General features: G+C 38.2%; 2 protein-coding genes across 10 annotated transcripts; both read left to right on the top strand.

The window, feature by feature from the left end:
• The first annotated feature begins 2,430 nt into the window (after nt 1–2,430).
• Nucleotides 2,431–3,639, top strand: LOC103988148 (NAC domain-containing protein 104). Its single transcript, XM_009406689.3, has 3 exons — nt 2,431–2,730; nt 2,819–3,117; nt 3,190–3,639. The coding sequence occupies exons 1-3, from the start codon at nt 2,580–2,582 to the stop codon at nt 3,316–3,318; spliced, it is 579 nt and encodes a 192-aa protein (XP_009404964.2). The 5' UTR covers nt 2,431–2,579; the 3' UTR covers nt 3,319–3,639.
• Nucleotides 3,640–5,071: 1,432 nt separating this feature from the next.
• On the top strand, nt 5,072–16,875 carry LOC103988147 (serine/threonine-protein kinase CDG1). Of its 9 annotated transcripts, none has more exons than XM_065113060.1 (12): nt 5,478–5,617; nt 6,100–6,213; nt 7,127–7,311; nt 7,879–7,976; nt 9,961–10,337; nt 12,539–12,988; nt 13,143–13,303; nt 14,057–14,169; nt 14,264–14,408; nt 14,491–14,640; nt 16,320–16,393; nt 16,688–16,875. In XM_065113060.1, the coding sequence occupies exons 2-11, from the start codon at nt 6,207–6,209 to the stop codon at nt 16,389–16,391; spliced, it is 1,758 nt and encodes a 585-aa protein (XP_064969132.1). In that variant the 5' UTR covers nt 5,478–5,617; nt 6,100–6,206; the 3' UTR covers nt 16,392–16,393; nt 16,688–16,875. The 9 variants fall into 9 exon arrangements, with proteins under 9 accessions (XP_064969131.1, XP_064969129.1, XP_018682585.2 ...); XM_065113061.1 differs by having other exon boundaries at nt 5,504–5,628; XM_065113059.1 differs by lacking the exon at nt 6,100–6,213 and having other exon boundaries at nt 5,072–5,617; nt 7,127–7,263; nt 7,884–7,976.
• The last annotated feature ends 606 nt before the right edge of the window (nt 16,876–17,481 follow it).

The following is a 17,481-nucleotide window of genomic DNA, read 5'->3' as shown; positions in this document are numbered from 1 at the left end:
ATATATCTTTTAGTATATGTGGATGATATTATTGTCACAGGAAATGATCCTTTGAAGACTCAGGCATTTCTAAAGCACTTGGTCGATCAATTCTCCCTCAAAGATCTAGGAACTTTAAGCTACTTTCTGGGAGTGGAAGCAACATTTACATCTTCAGATCTCTTCCTATCACAAAGAAAGTATATTCAAGATTTATTATCAAAGACAAACATGCAGGATGCGAAAGAGGTTACAACTCCTCTCTCTACCAGTGAATCACTTAAATTATGTGATGGTAGTCCTGCTACAGATTCGACTCAATATCGATAAGTCCTTGGTTCCTTACAGTACTTGGCTCTCACTCGTCCATATATTTCATTTGCCGTCAATAAATTATCGCAATTCATGCATCGACCATCTACTACGCATTGGTCTGCAGTCAAACGAATTTTGCAGTATCTTAAAGGGACTCTTAATCATGGCATTTTTCTTCGCAAAAATACTTCACTCCATCTCCATGCCTTTACTGATGCTGATTGGGTAGGGAACTTTGATGATAGAACATCTACGTCAGGATACATTGTCTTCCTTAGAGCTACTCCAATCAAGTTGGAGTTCTAAAAAACAAAAGATGGTTGCACGATCTACAACTGAAGTTGAATATTGTGCCATCGCCACCGTCACTATTGAACTCAATTGGGTCACAAATCTGCTCAAGGAACTCAATGTCAACTCCATAGTTATTCCTACAATATATTATGATAATATTGGAGCTACCTACTTATGTGCTAATCTAGTGTTTCATTCCCGCATGAAACACATTGCCATCGACTTCCACTTCATGCAAGATCAAGTTGTCAAACATCAACTCCGTGTTTCTCACGTACATACAGCTGATCAGCTAGCAGACTGACTCACAAAGCCTCTCGCCCGCAAACTTTTTTCATCTCATCGGTCCAAGATCGATATCCTTGATGGAAGCTCAATCTTGCAGTTGAGAAAAATCCTCCATGCTGAATATGTATACCTTCTCTGCTGAGTATGTATAAATAGCTATCAAGAGCTCACTATCAAAATGAACTAGACAATTACATCTTATACATTTCATAGTTTCTTTTACAATTTTTATCTTTCTATCTTCTTAGTTTAATTCTTATCAGAAATAATTTTTTTAATTATATATTTATCACTTTCATATATTCATGACTTTGTATATGATCTTTTCTAAGATAGCGGGTGACACATTTCGTAGGCAGGGAAGGCTGGCGCAATGGATTCTTTGGTGGAGGAGGTGGGAGAGAAGCACGACTCTTAAAGCTCTGCGTTATGCTGCCATGGAGACGAAGCGAAGCGCCTTTCGTTCGGTGGGTGCTTCCTTTACATCGGGACGTGCATCGCTTCGCTTGGCGAATCAACGCGTTGGATTGGGTTATCGGGTTCGGGTTTCAACCCGAGTAAGACCCAAACTTTAGTGGAACCGGATCCAATAAGGATCCAACACGTAGAACGCCTTCACACCATCGCCGCTGCTTGATGAAATGCTTCAGAAAGGATGCTCGGTAGAGGAGAGGTCAGTCAACTCGGCGAGGCACGCATCCGGGTTCGTCCGTGCTTCGTGCAAGGCCAATGGTGAGCGTGGCGTCATGGGAGTGCTCGACAGAATGCCAAGGCATCATGAACGATGCCCACAAAGCATGTCAAACTCTGGAATCTGTGGTGTGATCTTTGATCTGGACATGTACGACAGGTTGCATCATACTTACGCGAACAGCACGATGGAAGAACAGCACCGGAGCACGATGCTTGGACTTTTGGAGTCCGCCATGTTCTATCTGCACCTGAATCCCCCACCCAAAAGTGGTTCTATCTCTCTGTCTCAGGCCTCTTAGCTACAGCAATCATTGCCCCTTGTTTGACACCAGAACAAGGCAAGACCATGCCTCCTTTGTTGGAGGCTCTGTGATCAACAGTACTATCATACTGAGAGGAAGGGGCTCACTGATGACGTTCTTATTGCGGTGGCATGAGGTGTGCAGATAACAGTCTTTGTTTCGAAAGAATTCCTAGTTTTCATGGGGGAATTCTTGTGGCCTATCGATCTTTGTATTCAGCAAATCTTTATGTTGGTTTACTTTTGCTCACTTGATGAGAGCTATAGCTATGTGTGAGCTTTTTACTAATCAGAAGAGCAGATTGGGAATGATTTAGGTAATAGATATTGCAGTAAGGTCAATGATAGGAGAATACTCTGATACAGTACATGGGAGCAAGGTACGTACTGTTAAGCTCCATCATCATTAGATACCAGTTTGACACAGTCGAGAAGCACCATAGGACCCCCACGATAATTGGGGTGTGTGTGCTTGCACGCATGATTTGATGCAGGGAAATGTTATGTGGGGGCTTCGGCCATCATTAACTTCTCCATGTTGATCTCTTGCTCGGCACCCCACCTCCATTTTCTACTCTCTTGGTCTCCAAACCCGTGTCTCTTACGTCTGCTATATCCACCACGGCCATGAATCTTAGCACCATATAAGCTCCTGGATCATCCTCATCTTCTTCTTCCTCTTCCACCGCCATTGATACAAGTTGTCAGGATGAGTGACCTCCCTCCTGGTTTCCGGTTCTTCCCTACCGATGAAGAGCTCGTCGTCCATTTCCTCTCCCGCAAGGCTTCGCGTCTGCCATGCCAGCCTGATATCGTCCCCTTCCTTGATCTCCGCCGCTTCGATCCATGGCAACTAAATGGTCAGCTTAACAGTGCTCACCTGTTCTTCTTGCTCGATCGTCATGCATGACTTGGACCCATCACTTTGTATCGATACGTAACCTTTAGGTAAAGCCCTGCAAGGAGGCAACCACTGCTACTTCTTCAGTCACGCCACCGTAAACAAGGTCTCGCCGAGCGGCTACTGGATGCCGGTCGGAGCAAAGGAGACGGTCACGAGCGGCGACAAGGATGTCGGTACAAAGACTAGTCTTGTCTTCCACATAGGAGAAGCCCCTCTGGGGGTAAAAACCAGTTGGGTGATGCATGAATACCGACTCTTGGAGGACGGCGCTGCTGTTCCCAGTAGCAGAACCAACAGAAACAGCAGTTCTTCTGCATCCAGAGCCAGAGGGAACAAGAGACCGGTGAGTGCATTAAGCCCTCACGCTATCTTTCCCTGTAATAGATCTCTCACTGAATCTCCCTTTGTTCGCCAGGATCTTAACCTCGCAATTTGCCGAGTCCAGGAGGCGAGCTTCTTCGGCGTCGAGGAGACCGAGCTTTCGTGCTTGGACGAGGTGTTCTTGTCCTTGGATGATCTCGACGAGATAAGCATGCCGTATTAGGATTCATGCACGTAGTTTCTCGATCAAGGCGTGTTCCTGTCGCTCTGTGTGTGTGTGTGTGTGTGTGTTCAAGCATATATGTATAGATCAAGTGAAACAGTTCTTCTGCCAATGAGATTATAATCAACTCTTTGGCCTTTAATCTTGTATTCTCCTCCATGCACTGTTGATTTGCTAGTTGTCGGTGTTCTTTAATCTGCAACAATGCAGAAGGTGTTTTTGTCCCAATAAACTCTCTTTGAAAGAACAGAACTGCACAAGAAAAGTGAGTTTCTTTCATAGTGACTTGTGCCTAACTTCATTGGCAAAGTGCTTCAGTTTCATGCATCCTTTTCGCGAACTGTGCATGAGATAATGACTGCGTCATCTTTACTTAATAAGTTGGTAATCCATCTGTACGCTCCTAATCTTCTGCTTTAATTCCAAAGCTTTGGTGGGAAACACGAAGGCACACTCATCAAAGAATGTTGGTTGGCCAATTCCTACACCCTGTCGGCTGATCATTCCACATATTTTTCTAAGTTCTCAGGTGCTTTATAGTCTTGAGGTAATCATGATCTGATGTGGATTTGTTGACCAAATGAAGGTTTAGAGAGATGAGTGAGCCCAGCCGCCTCTTTTCCACAAATCTCATCATGTGGATTCAAATCTTGCAACCCTTATGGGATGCCTAACTAAAGAGCTTATATAGCCAATCATATTAGATGTGACCTTACAAATTAATTCAACATTATTTAAAGTGTCATGGAGGGTCATGGATGGCTAATTACATATTACCTTACCCTATATAGTTATACTTCTTTAATATTTTGATCTCTAGACTAAAAAAATTTACATTGAAATTTTTATAGTTATGAAAATAAAATATTTAATCAATACAACATATACATGAATGACATAAAAAAATAGACAAAAAAATAATTTCAATGAAGATGATAGACTAATTACAAATTTTTTCCTATAATTAAATTCTTTTAGCATCTCGATCCATATATTTAAAAAATTTATATTGAAATATCTATAGTTATGAAGGTAAAATATTTAATCCTATTTACCCTAATACTATCATCTTTACTAACGGAAGATATAGTATATGAATAAATCGCTTTGCCTCACCTGCCTACTTTTTCTCCTTCCTCCTCATCGTGCATGACGCAAATGCCTCATCTATCTCTTCTCCCTCTTATAGCATCAACACAGATGCAAAACGATATCGAAGGAGAAAGAGAAGACAAAACAGTGTGGCACCGACATAGATATCTCACCTTCCTCTTCTTCCTCCTCATCGTTGATGTTCAGATTGATATAGACAAGATTGACCATCACCACAAACAGCCACTCATGTCGTCACTATCCGTCACCACCATTAAAATTACCTTTTTGTCCAGCATTTTTGTATCATTAATATAAGTACTATATCTTTCGTCAGTAAAACGGATGACGTTAGGATAAATATGATTAAATATTTTATTTTAGTAATTATAAATATTTTAATATAATTTTTAAAATTTATAGATCGAGATGCTAAAGAGATATAACTATAAGAGAATTTATAATTAGCTCGCTACTATTATTGAAATTAATTTTTATCCATCGTTTTCATATAATTCATGCACGTATTGTATTTTTTATTTATAAAATTGACGATATTAGAATAAATAAAATTAAATATTTTATTTTTATAATTATAAAAGTTTATTTTTTAAATCTTAGAGAGACATGCTAAAGAGGTGTAACATGTCATTACCCCCGCTGCATGGAAATGTCTGTTCCCTTCGTCTCATCCTCTTCTTCTTTCTCTTCGCCGCCCCACTCGGCCGGCAGGCGCCGTTATAATATCCCCAGACACCTCCAAATTCCAACCAAATCTTCTTCCGAATATCCTCGAAGGATATCCTTCGAATATTTGTTGATGCTCCGATCCCGAGTGCCAAGTCATAAGGCGGATCGATTCCTAATGTGGAGGAGGAGGAGGGATCGATCGGCTCGATGTGGAAGATGGAGGAGCGGAGTGGGGGATCGAACCCTAGTAGCCGGGGCGGGAAGGAGGAGGAGAGGGAGACGAGGAAGGAGAAGGGACCAGCTGAGTCGTTGTGGCGGCAGATGGAGGAGGAGGAGGAGGAGCGCCGATCCTCGTTGCCGCCGCACAACGTGGTGATCCTGGCCTGCGACGCCACAAGGGACCACAACGAGGTTGAGCTCCGACTCATCGTGAATGCCATCCGCAAGAGGGGCGGCATCCTCTGCGGCGGCGACACCCTCCTCGTCCTCGGCGTCCTCCACACCGTCACCAACCCCAGTAAGATTGAGGTTCACATTCTTCTTGTTGTTTTCTGCTTGAATTAATCAAGAAAGTGCCTCGTAATGCTAAGAAAACTGTTTCGAAATTCTCCACCTCCGCTACCACATCACCATTACCGCCACCACTGCAATTGCTGTCACCACCACATCGCTCGTAGCTACCACCAGTTCTTTTTTCCCCCGAAAAAAGAAACTATATTACATCAAAAGCCTGATACAAAGTAAACTATGCTCCTCGGAGCACAAAATTTGACCAAAGTCAGCTAAGATCCCCTCCAAATACTAGAAGACTTGAGGTTTTCGTAAAATGTGCTAACCAGTTAGCACTCTGATTTCTCTCCCTGAAAACAGCTTGCCAGACTCAAAATAGTTCTTAACACAATTTATCAAGTGTCATGAAGGATTATCCTCTTTGTTGAGGATTTTAGTAACAAGTTCTGCATCTGATTCAACTTCAAGATGTGTTATCCCTTTCTTCAGGGCAATTTCCAAGCCCAATTGATTGCATTGAGTTCAGCCCTCCAGCAGCAAATGTCTTCGAGGAGTTCATATCCAGCAAGTAGAGAAGCCATACCACTAGTTAGGCCATGACTGGTAAACATAACTTCTTTTTTTCTCACCAGATAAAAAAATGGAGATGAAAACTAGAAATACTATTGGAAAGTAGAGAAGTCATTAGTCTTTCCTAATACGGTTGGTAGTTTTGTCCCTTGTTAACTGTTCTGAGTGTTGCCTTTGGGGTTTTAGTTATCTATTTGAAGTGGAAGTATGACTAATAGAACAAATTAAAAGAAACTTATTGCACTATTAAACTCCAGAAAAGCTGAGATGTCAATTGTGATTTTAACTTCACAAGGTAAGAGGTTATGCTTAAATAAAACAGGGGTAAGAACTTACATATTCTCCCGGTTAAGATCATGAATGTTTGATGTTGCTTTTCTGTGGTTATTGACAAAAAATGAAGACAAAACATGTGTAACTTGTCAATCAGATGACCTTATGTAGTATATTGAATAAATTCCTGGTGACTATCTGCCAATAAACCTAGCCACTATGTTCGTGTTTCTCCACTGAGCTATAAATTCAGATTTAAATTTTCTGTTCTTTGTCAGTTATTAGTTTAGCATTCATTTTATTGCTTCAGACATTGTTCACAGAGTATACAAGGGTTGTTTCTTTGCTAGAAAAATATCTAATTATGGTTAGAATCGATACTGAAGAAGCATTTGTAGACTGAAGTGAAAATGGTTGCTGCATTATTGGACGAAAGAAAGTAATTATTCAACTATGCATGTATTTTGGCAAAAGAGTTGGATAGCGTTATGTAATTTTACTTTCTACGATGAGTTGAACTATTTTGTTGTCACATGTAAACCATAATTGGGAGGGAATAACATAATGTTCTAGAAGGGAATAAAAAAAAAAAGCTACAATGTTAAGTGTCTAATTTGTGTTGCATTATCTTCTTTTCTTGATTACTATGAGTCAGTTTGTTTGCTCTATTTAGTGGGATATCAGACAAAAGCATGCGCTGACTCCTTTGGTGGGACGAATTTTTGGGCACTTGAAGAGGAGGTCTCAAAGAAGGTTGATAAATATGAGAGCATGCTTCAACAGAGTGCTGAAATGTGTAACAATGAAGCGGTAATAGCAACAAATTTGGAACAAACACCTTTACTTATTTGTTGTAAGGTGATTTACTTTCGATACTTACCATTTGCAGAGTTTCTACCACGATGAGTTTTATTGAGGTGACACTTAATGTATCTTCCAGTACATGTGAATCAATTGGGATTAGCATAAGCACTCATGTCAAGCATCTTCAACTTGAGGCACATATATGATTTACATCTTCTTGTTCTCTTATTTTATCATTTTATGATATCCACCTGAATCTTCTCTTCCACTTTGGATTCTGGATTTAATCTGTCATGCAATCTTGCATCTATTGGAAAACACAAAAAATCATTGTCAAGTTAACATTTGGTTAGCTGCAATTCTTTATCTGCATCTTATAACTGCATCTGACATGTTTGAATGCTTGAAGGATTTCTGCAGAAACCAAATTTGGTTCTTGCTAATTTTATTTGGTTCTTAAATTTTTATCGATATATATCTTGTTCAACAAGGCAATGATGCCTTTTCATTCATATATGTGGCTATGCATCTATTTTGACCTTCCAATATGTAGAGGGTGTAAAAAAAAGGGGCAAACTATATCTCATGTATCTGTTTAATATCATATGATCAATGTGCTAGGTCAGCATTAATGTCAAAATTACTGCCGGAACTCCAGCAAAGGTTGTTATTCTGCAAGCGGTTGTTTCTAATAAAGCCTCCTGGGTGATACTTGATAGGTATTATGCTAATAATTGCTTGTGTTATTTAGATTCTTATTTCAATGCAAGTGAATCAATAGAAATTTTATATGTGTCAATAGAGATTATATATATATATATATATATATTCCATTGGCTCTTATATTGTATTATATCATTTTTGCCCTCTTATGGAATCAATCAACATTTGTTGCTACTAAATGAATTTGCATTTCAAAGTATGCCCTTTGAGTGCAGTATTCATGTTTATAAACAATCAACTGAAACAATGGTTTGCAACTTTGCATTAAACCAATGGGCTCCCACTACTTATGCTCTGTTTCTGGAAATATGCATGCAAGAGAGATCTACATAGATTTTTAATAATGCTTGGCTGGTACTTAATATGTCATATCAATAATCTATATAAAATTCGTTCTGCTGAAGGTAGCTACTTCTGACATATATTGGTTATTGCTTGTGACAGCCCTATATCAAATTAGTTCTACATTGAGGCCATGATTCAGTTTGAATTGGTTTACATGGATGCCTTTTCTCCTAGCATTTCGTTCATTATCCTTAGAGTACCATTTTAACAATAATCAATGAACTTTTAAATTTGATAAATTTGGATCATTGGTTCCATTTGCCAAGCGTTTTGAGGTTGAGGGCATAAGAGCAGTGATTGGTAAAGCAGCTGCAACTTGGGACATATGTTTTTAATTGTGACAAAATGATTTTGTTTTAGAAAACAGAGCTTTGTTCTGATGTATAATTAGTGAATTCATTCTGTGTACTGAGTCGCAACTTTTATGTGTTGGCAAGTCTTTCATGCTAATGTGTCTGGGACCAGAAACAAGCTTAGTAATTCCGGTAGGGTTCTAATGAATCTATCATAAAATAAATTATTTCAGGTTGCTTGCTTGTTTCTTTGGGATGCAGTTGAGATAAAATCACCACATATTTTTCTTAGTTATTAAAAATAACATGCATGAAATTTATGCCTCAAATTTTAGTATTTACTGCACAAACTTGTCTTATTCAATAGCAAAGGTGAATTTTGTTTTAGAAAATGGAGTTTGTAGTTTAGTTGAACAGATCAAATATTAGCCAACTATTGCTAGCTGCAGGAAGTGTGAATTTGTCAGTTGTCAAATAGACAAAAAAATTTATCACTGAACTAGTGCATCTCAACCTCTAGTGAATAGTTGAGCCTCTGAAAGGATTTGAGGAAGGATTAGGTGTTGGTCCATACCGGATACTTTGTTGCTAGCAGCTTGGTACAGTATATCTGTATAGGCAACCACAAGGAAGATTAAAGGCCCAGCCAAAAAAAAAACAAGAGGAAAGAAAGTGATTTCAGCTTGTCTGCCATTTGCTTCTTGGTGGAGGTGGAGTCGATTGGAGTTCTAGGTACTTGGGCATCCTTGTCATCCTCTCCTCCACCGCATCGGTTTTGTGATTCAATCGTCTCATAGTATATCCGATTAGGACCACCGCCACCTCCTCCTCCTGATCATTATCCCCTTATGTTCGGGACTTGAATCTCTCATTCATTAACCACTTTAAGGTTTAGGTTCCAGTTTCCACTAAAAGTTGCTCCTCAAAGTATACAGGTTTGCATGATTGATTCACTTCACTTAGCAAGTGGGTTATCGAAACCAGAAATAGATGTACTAGCCAAAACTCATTTTTCTTCATCTAGTACAGAGACAAAACTGAAAGAACCATCCGAATCATGATTGAACCATGTTCTTCTAAAACTGTATTTTGGGCTGAGAAATGGTGGTCCACTTACCAGGATGTGCCTGGACCAGTAAATACAGGTTGGTTTTTCAGTAGACCACTTTTTTTTTCTCAAATGATGGAGAAAAGCCATGCAAACAGCTGCTAGTGCAAGTTATTTGTCGTGGATGTCTCTTTTTCCTCTTATCTCATGGAAGCACAAAATTTGTTATGATTTTTTCCTTTTAATATTTCAACCTAAAGTGCTTACTAAATCGTAATAATGACGTGTTGACAGACACCTGCGAAGGGATTTGAAATTCTATATGAAACACATATCTTGCAAAGTTGCATTGATGAGTGATAATCTATCAATTGAAGTGCCAAAGCCATTCGTAACAAATTCTTCAAGTAAAGGAATATTAGAGCAGAAGTTTTATTCTGTCTGGAAAACCATTCAACCCAGTTCAAACATACAGGAGGATAACCAGCAGGAGAATCAAACCAATTTGTCTTCTTTGATGTATTCTGCAGACTATTATGCATCTGTAACTGCCCAAGATTGCTCCAATGCCTTGAAGCCAAAGTCAAGCATGATATCTTCATCCCCTGGAAGGTCCTGGGATTATAGTATATTGGCATCTGATACGACTGTGTCTTCATCTAAGCAATCTGGTATGTGAGAGTGGACCTCCACCATTTATTACAAGGTTTTGTTTGCATAATTGTTTCTTTCTTTGGAAGTTTATATTATTATCTCCTGACCTTCGTTTCATTCGGTAGTCACACAGTTGTGCAATCTTGGAATGATATTCAAAATTTTAATGATAAGAATTTTATGATTTTCATTCGGTTTTGAATATCGGTTCGTACCAACGTATCAAGCTTTGCTCGGTATGGTACATACCGATATGTGTTAGGATCATAAAAACACAAAGAAGGGGATCGATAAATTAGTGCTTTCGAAATAAAGTTTTGATTTGAAAATTTCGATTGATAAAACCTGTATCGGAAATGTGTTTAACTAAAAATGTGAGTAAGAGTAGTGAGTAAATCAATAAGTAATGATAAGGGAAAGCAAGAAAAGGATGCAAACCGATTTATAGTGGTTTAGTCGTCCCGACCTACGTCCACTCTCGATTCCTCTTCCCTCGAGACCATCGGCTTTCATTACCGATCTTCTTTTCAATGAGCGAAGACCAACTACCTTCCTTATAATCCTTTCGAAAGAACTTTCACACATCTCTTTTAGAAAAGACCTCACTCCTCATTAGTATAACCTATAAACTCAAGGAGGAAGAGACTCGACACTTTTTAAGAGAGTTTACACACTTCAAATCATAAGTTTTCGTTCATACACCAAGCAAGTATGAGTGGGGTATTTATAGACCCCAAATGGTTTAAAAAATAGAGCCAAAAAATCAAATCCTTGAGTTTTCGAGGTATTGGCGGTACTATCACCGAACAGAGCCTGGGAATCTGGGCTTTAGAACTACCATTGCCGGCCTAGGCGGTAATACTGTCATCCTGGGCGATACTATCGCCAAAACTCCCGAAAAGCACAACTCGTGCTTTCCGACTCTCAAGCAGTACCATCGCTTGGGCCAATCTCAGGTCACCGAATTGACTTTCCAATAGGCCCAATGAGCTTCTAATTAAGTTGCCATGGTTATGACCCAAAACCAACTCAATTAGACTCCAAACGACTTCGATCAGGACTTAACCACTCTAATTACAATCATGAAGCCTTTAGCACGTTGTTCAGCATGTCATCTGCTCATCCGGCATTTCATCCGAACGTCCGACATATCGTCCTTTTCCACTCTTATCGGTATGTTAACCTCCTACAATATCCGATCTTCTTGGCGTAATACCTGATCCTTCCTGCCTGATGCTCGAACTTATGATATGAAGTCCATTCTTCAGCACATCGACCAATCCTCTGGCTCGACATCCAATTTCTGATATGATGCTTTCCGACCCAACATCTATTTCTCCTTCTTCGATAATTTATCCTTCAAAGGTTCGAGCCCATAATCGAAGTCTTTCTATGTTACTTATCTTAAAAACATATTAGCCTATAAATTCTTTAATTTATTTTCTCATCAAAATATGAAATTTAACAGTATGTACCATTGGTACGTTAAGACACATTGACAATATACTCTAAAACCCTAAAAATACCTTTACTTACCATGTCAGGGCGTATCGACTGGTACGCCTTGGTAACAGTCAAAATCCGAGGCGGTACCGATCGGTACACCTCGGTACTAATCAAAATACTGGTGCCGCTTAGTAGAGAGTAGTTCACGTACCAGTATCCTCTCGGATCGGTACATACCGCCCATACCGGGCGGTACACATTGAAATTTAGAACTCTAGTTTTCATATGATATCTTCTAATTACATAATTAATCTTTTTTAGTTTTGATGTTTCATGACCTGCAATTTTTTGTACAATTTTTCTGTGATATCTGCTGTGAATGCTGCTGGATTTAGCTGACTCTGAATTGGAAGGTTGCAAGGAAAAATTCACATGCCGTTTAGGTGTGAAGCCAGGACCAATTGAAAAACCTTGAGTGAAGGGTGAACTCAGTTCATTGGAATACTGAGCAAACTGCCACAGTTGATTGAATCTGTATGCATGTATCCTCTAGTACATAATAAGTAGCCTTCATTTTATACTTCATGTTGGTTGTATAATGAATACCGTAATTTTGTGCTCGATAAAATCAATATGATGATGAGTGCTTTATAGCTTGTTATAATTCTACAATAGCTTAATATGCTATTCTACTTGTCTGCTGGAATCTACTAGCTGGAAGTTCTTTTTTCATCCAAGTTTTTATTGTAACAACGAGCGTGTCTTCTTACAGGGACGAGTTCCAAAGAACATAGAAGTCTCTTTTCTGCAAAGGTCCTGGCGGGCAACAATGAAAATGTTTTTCAGCATGATTTCTTAGAAAAGCCAATTCTTTGTGCTGCTTGTGGACTACGGTCAATGTTTTATATCAAAGAGTCTATGAAGTTCCGCTTTTCAGAGATTCAAGATGCAACTTCTGATTTTTCAAAAGAGAATCTATTGGGAGAAGGTGGATTTGGTCTTGTATACAAAGGCCAACTCAAAGATGGCCAGATTATTGCAGCAAAAATGCGAAAAGAAGAAAGCACCCAAGGATATACTGAATTCTTTTCTGAAGTACATGTTCTAAGTTTTGCAAGACATAGAAATATTGTGATGCTTTTGGGTTATTGTTGCAAGGAGAAATATAACATTTTGGTTTATGAATATATCTGCAACAAATCTCTTCACTGGCATCTGTTTAGTAAGTGATATATAGGACTGAATATGACCTATTGCTTGCATACTAAAATGATAAATTGTCAGTTATATTGTAGTTTAACAGCTATATGCAATGAATCAGTAACCTACCAAAATTTTGTTTTAGATTGATACTAATATCTTAAACAAAAAATTAGGTCAACCTGCAGAGTTACTAGAATGGCACCAAAGATATGCTATCGCTATGGGAATAGCCAAAGGTCTCCGTTTTCTACATGAAGAGTGCCGTGGAGGTACCATTATTCATCGAGATTTGCGTCCAAGAAATATTCTTCTTACACATGACTTTGTTCCCATGGTAATTTACTTCATCACTAATATCTACTAGCTTCTGCTTTAACTCAAACTATTTCAAATGTTGCTTTTTCATTATGTGAAAAAGAACAAGTTGCTTTGATGTGGATAAAAAATCGTTATTGCCAAAATCTGTAATTAGGTGATGTGGATGTAGTATGCTACTTTCTGTCACACAAAATCACTGACACTTAGTTCGAGGAACTGTCAAATTGCTTTTACATCAAGTGACACTTAGTCCCTTGTATCTAGGCATGCACAAAGTTCTTCCATATATTATGTCAAACATTTTTCTTCTCATGCTTTCTCTTTCTGGTATAAATAGCTTAAAATTTATTTAAATATTTGTTCTACTGCTTCAAAGGAGAGGTCTTTTTCATTTGGGGATTATGAAACAACAGAACACTTGCATCCACTTCAATATTGACACCCTGCATCCTTGTCTAATTTTGTGCTACAAAGAATTTACTATACAAAAGGTAAAAGAAGCTCTTCACTTTCATGTAGTTTTAATTTTGAACTTACTAAAAGATTAAGTTCTTGTTAGGTTAAGATCTAAATATATTTTCACCTCATGTTAACCATATCCTCATTTGCTGGGCTACCATAGCCACCCCAAAGCCTAAGGCACGTAATATAATGAAATTAATTTCAAATTCTGGTCCTTTGCTACTATTTCCAACCTGCATATCTTTCATGTAGCTTACTTTATTTGTTTGTAAGAGAAAAGATCACTTGCATTTATATCTTTACACAGTGCCAAGAGCATTGTATGATGAAGTCTGCTTTTAAACAGCTCGGGGACTTTGGTCTTGCTAAATGGAAGTCCAATAGTGATTCATTCCAAACGAGAGTGCTAGGCACATCTGGGTAGGGAGCTTCTGTCGGTTACTATGCGCTGATTGACAGTTTTATTTGAACCTTCCATTTATTCATGCTGACAACTATTTTTGATCGAATGTAGGTATATTGCACCTGAGTATGCTGAATTTGGTATTGTCTCAGTAAGGACTGATGTTTATGCATTTGGAATAATACTGTTTCAACTGATATCAGGACGTAGGGTACTTGATGAAGCGAATGGGCATCACCAACATCTATTGCAATGGGTATGAGCATATTACTATATTTAAATTCTTGTTTCTTGTCAGATGGCAGCATGTGTAATTGGTGGTCTTTAATATTTTGTAGGTGGAGCCACTAGTTGAAAATCTGGCTTTACATGAGCTTATCGATCCCCGCCTTGGAGAATCTTATGACATTTATGAGCTTTACCATTTGGCTAGAGCAGCATTCCTTTGTGTCAGGAGAAACCCTGAGATGCGTCCATCCATTGGAGAGGTTTGTCTTTAGACCCTCATCGTTATAATTCTTCAATTAGTTCACGTAAGAGTAGTGATTTTGGTTGATAGATGATTGATGCAGTTCAGAAAGCACTTTTGCAACAGGATTTCTGCTTTCTAGACTCAGGTTTTTTTAAATTCCATTCTTGTAGATAATCTATTCCAAGAATTGGCTTTCTGAATGCAGAATTGGTAAAGTACATTTGTTAATAATTTTAGTGCATGATAATCACCATATTGTTAGTAAAATTACAATCATGTACTATAACCTCAAACAACTGCATAATACAAGCTATGGTTGGACATTTTGGTAATTTTGGAGCAATATTTTCTTGGAGCCAAGATTATTGAATTGTATGTTGTCGCACCATTAATTCCTCAGTTAATTTGCCTAGCCAGCTAAAATCTTTAACTGCAATTTCTATTTTAAGAGCAAAATAGTATATTACCTTGTATGATTGATTTTTGATGGATATATCCATCTGCATACATATAACATACATATATATTTACTAGGCATGTATAACTAGGAAGAAGTCGGCTTCACTGTTATGGATAGGCTGTGTACTTTGGTGGCAAGCAGATGATTTATCATAAGGAGGTTGAGAACAATTCAGGGCTGGACTTGTGCAGTACCAGACACAAGGAACAGTAAAGGCTGTTGAACAACCTACTTCAAGTTTTACTAGAAAAGATCTAAATCCCAAAGGTACTTCAAGTTATGCACTTGTCACACGACAACCCCCTTAAAGGAAGACTAAGCAACACGGGCAACTAGTAGAGCATAGAATAGTTTGAGATATTTGGACATCACAAGATAACAGAGTTCTTTACTTGAATTAGAAGGTAACTTAGATGTTACAATACTGTGATCTACCGCTTCTATGGAAGTGTTCTCAATAGTTGAATGCTTATTCAGATCGTTTTAATATGACAGAATTAAGGTTGGTAGTTTGGATCTGTCCTTGAGATGTTTTTTTGATGATATGAAGCTATCCGATGACAAGGAGTTTGAGAAAACATCATTTTCTATCTTGATTTATCAGATATTATCACCTTGAAAGGTTTGGATCATCAAATTAGTTTCAGTTATTTTTGAATTCATGTTGCAATGAATAATACTGGACCTGAATGTTGAGGTGGTCAAACACTAAGTTATATAATCTTCCCTGATTATAGCTGCAACTAACCCTTCTGATCACAGTGTTCTAAGAGTAAAGACTTTAATCTAAATGGATTGAGAGAATGTGGGGCTGGCAAGATAGACTGTCGTATCAAACCTATGATGTTTTGTGTTTTATGACTGACACATAAAAGCTCATGCAATATGTGCTCCACCTATTTCCATATCGGTGTTGTTTACCTGAAGAAAGTAGAGAAACATACAGTTCACTTGGCAGCCTTCATCCTGAAATCCTCAAGAACACCAAACAAATAGCGAGTTGGTTTCCTAGGGACCTAACAATTACAAGCTGCTTGGACTATTATCAAAGGTTCGGCTAGTTTGACAGATGATTCTGATGTTTGTTTGTGCGTCTTTTATCTTGCTTTCTCATTATTGACATCAATATAATATATGGAGCTAATAGTGACTTAAATTTCATGTGTGTTCTCTTTTCTTGTTGTTTTACTTCACTTAAGCTGCTGTAACTACTAGTTTCACTTGTGGAAAGACAGGTTGTGCACCTTCTTGAAGCAGGCCATGTACGAGACTTGGCACAGCAGTTTGTTCCACATTACATCAAATGAATGTATGCCTCTTCTTTGGTTTCTCATATGCACTGTGTATCCTTTGGATCATAAATATCACCAAGATGCTCCTTCAATATTTTTGTTGAACCACACGCTATATACATCGATTACAGTGAAAGATTCATGTACCTCCGACCTTATTAGACTAGCAGGAATCATGCATATGTTTTGAGTTAGTTAGGTTTTATGTTGTATCAAGTGACATGGCATCATAAAGCTTTGGCCTTTAGCAAATGTCACTTACTATTTTGGCACTCATCAATTCTTATTGCTAATCTTGTTTCATAATTCAGCATTAACGCTGGTGATGGCACATCTCACATGGCGGGTTCTCGTCCGTATGACAAGCGGCCACGTCACCCTCACCACCCAAGTAGGTTTTCCCCTTCCAAAACAATGCTAAATGTTCTCGTCACAAAAATAAAATTTGTATTCGTTTTGCTCTAAGCTATTAGATAATAACATATGTGGAATTAAAATCTTTTTTTTTTATCTCAATTAGTTGAACCCGAGGATCTAATGTTGAATGGATTGACATTATCGATGTTGTTTGATTAAGGTATCTGCGTAAGACCGATTTATAATGAAAAGAAAAAAAAAAGAGCAGATAAAGAGTCTGATGGTGGCTCAATGGGATAAGAACTAGAAACTCTTCTCGAGCAATGAGGGGCATCAGGCAATCTAGTCAAAATGGTTCTTCCAAGTGGCCGACAACTTCTAAATTGACATCACCCAGCTTTATCTTGATGTGACAAAGTCCAAAGCATCATCATTTGCCGAATTGGGTGCCAATTGTGCCAACTTCCAAGTATGATAGATGACATTTCACATCAATTTTATCAGACACCTACCGGAAATGAAAATTCCTCACTCATCTCTATTCAGCAACGTCCAAAATCTCGGATCAATATCAGCAAATTTGGTATAGAAATAGAACAAGTAATATAAAACTACAAAAATGCAAAGAAAGTTGATCATGGAGGAACAAGAATAGATTCACTAGACACGTATCAGTTGCAATTTCTAACTAAATTTAATGCATTAAATACAATATTGTAGAAGTTTTTATTTTTAAAATATCCAACAC

This window comes from Musa acuminata, chromosome BXJ2-6 (assembly GCF_036884655.1).
Source record: "Musa acuminata AAA Group cultivar baxijiao chromosome BXJ2-6, Cavendish_Baxijiao_AAA, whole genome shotgun sequence".
NCBI lineage: Eukaryota > Viridiplantae > Streptophyta > Magnoliopsida > Zingiberales > Musaceae > Musa > Musa acuminata.
This window is presented reverse-complemented; position numbering and strand designations above follow the sequence as displayed.

Bases quoted from the DNA above. Each gene is read 5' to 3' on its own strand.
- LOC103988148 (XM_009406689.3), top strand. From the start codon at position 2,580: ATGAGTGACCTCCCTCCTGGTTTCCGGTTCTTCCCTACCGATGAAGAG. The intron at 2,731-2,818 runs GTCAGCTTAACA...CGTAACCTTTAG, and splicing joins CGATCCATGGCAACTAAATG to GTAAAGCCCTGCAAGGAGGC. The intron at 3,118-3,189 runs GTGAGTGCATTA...TTTGTTCGCCAG, and splicing joins CCAGAGGGAACAAGAGACCG to GATCTTAACCTCGCAATTTG.
- LOC103988147 (XM_018827040.2), top strand. From the start codon at position 5,308: ATGTGGAAGATGGAGGAGCGGAGTGGGGGATCGAACCCTAGTAGCCGG. The intron at 7,312-7,878 runs GTGATTTACTTT...TCAATGTGCTAG, and splicing joins CTTTACTTATTTGTTGTAAG to GTCAGCATTAATGTCAAAAT. The intron at 7,977-9,960 runs GTATTATGCTAA...ACGTGTTGACAG, and splicing joins TCCTGGGTGATACTTGATAG to ACACCTGCGAAGGGATTTGA.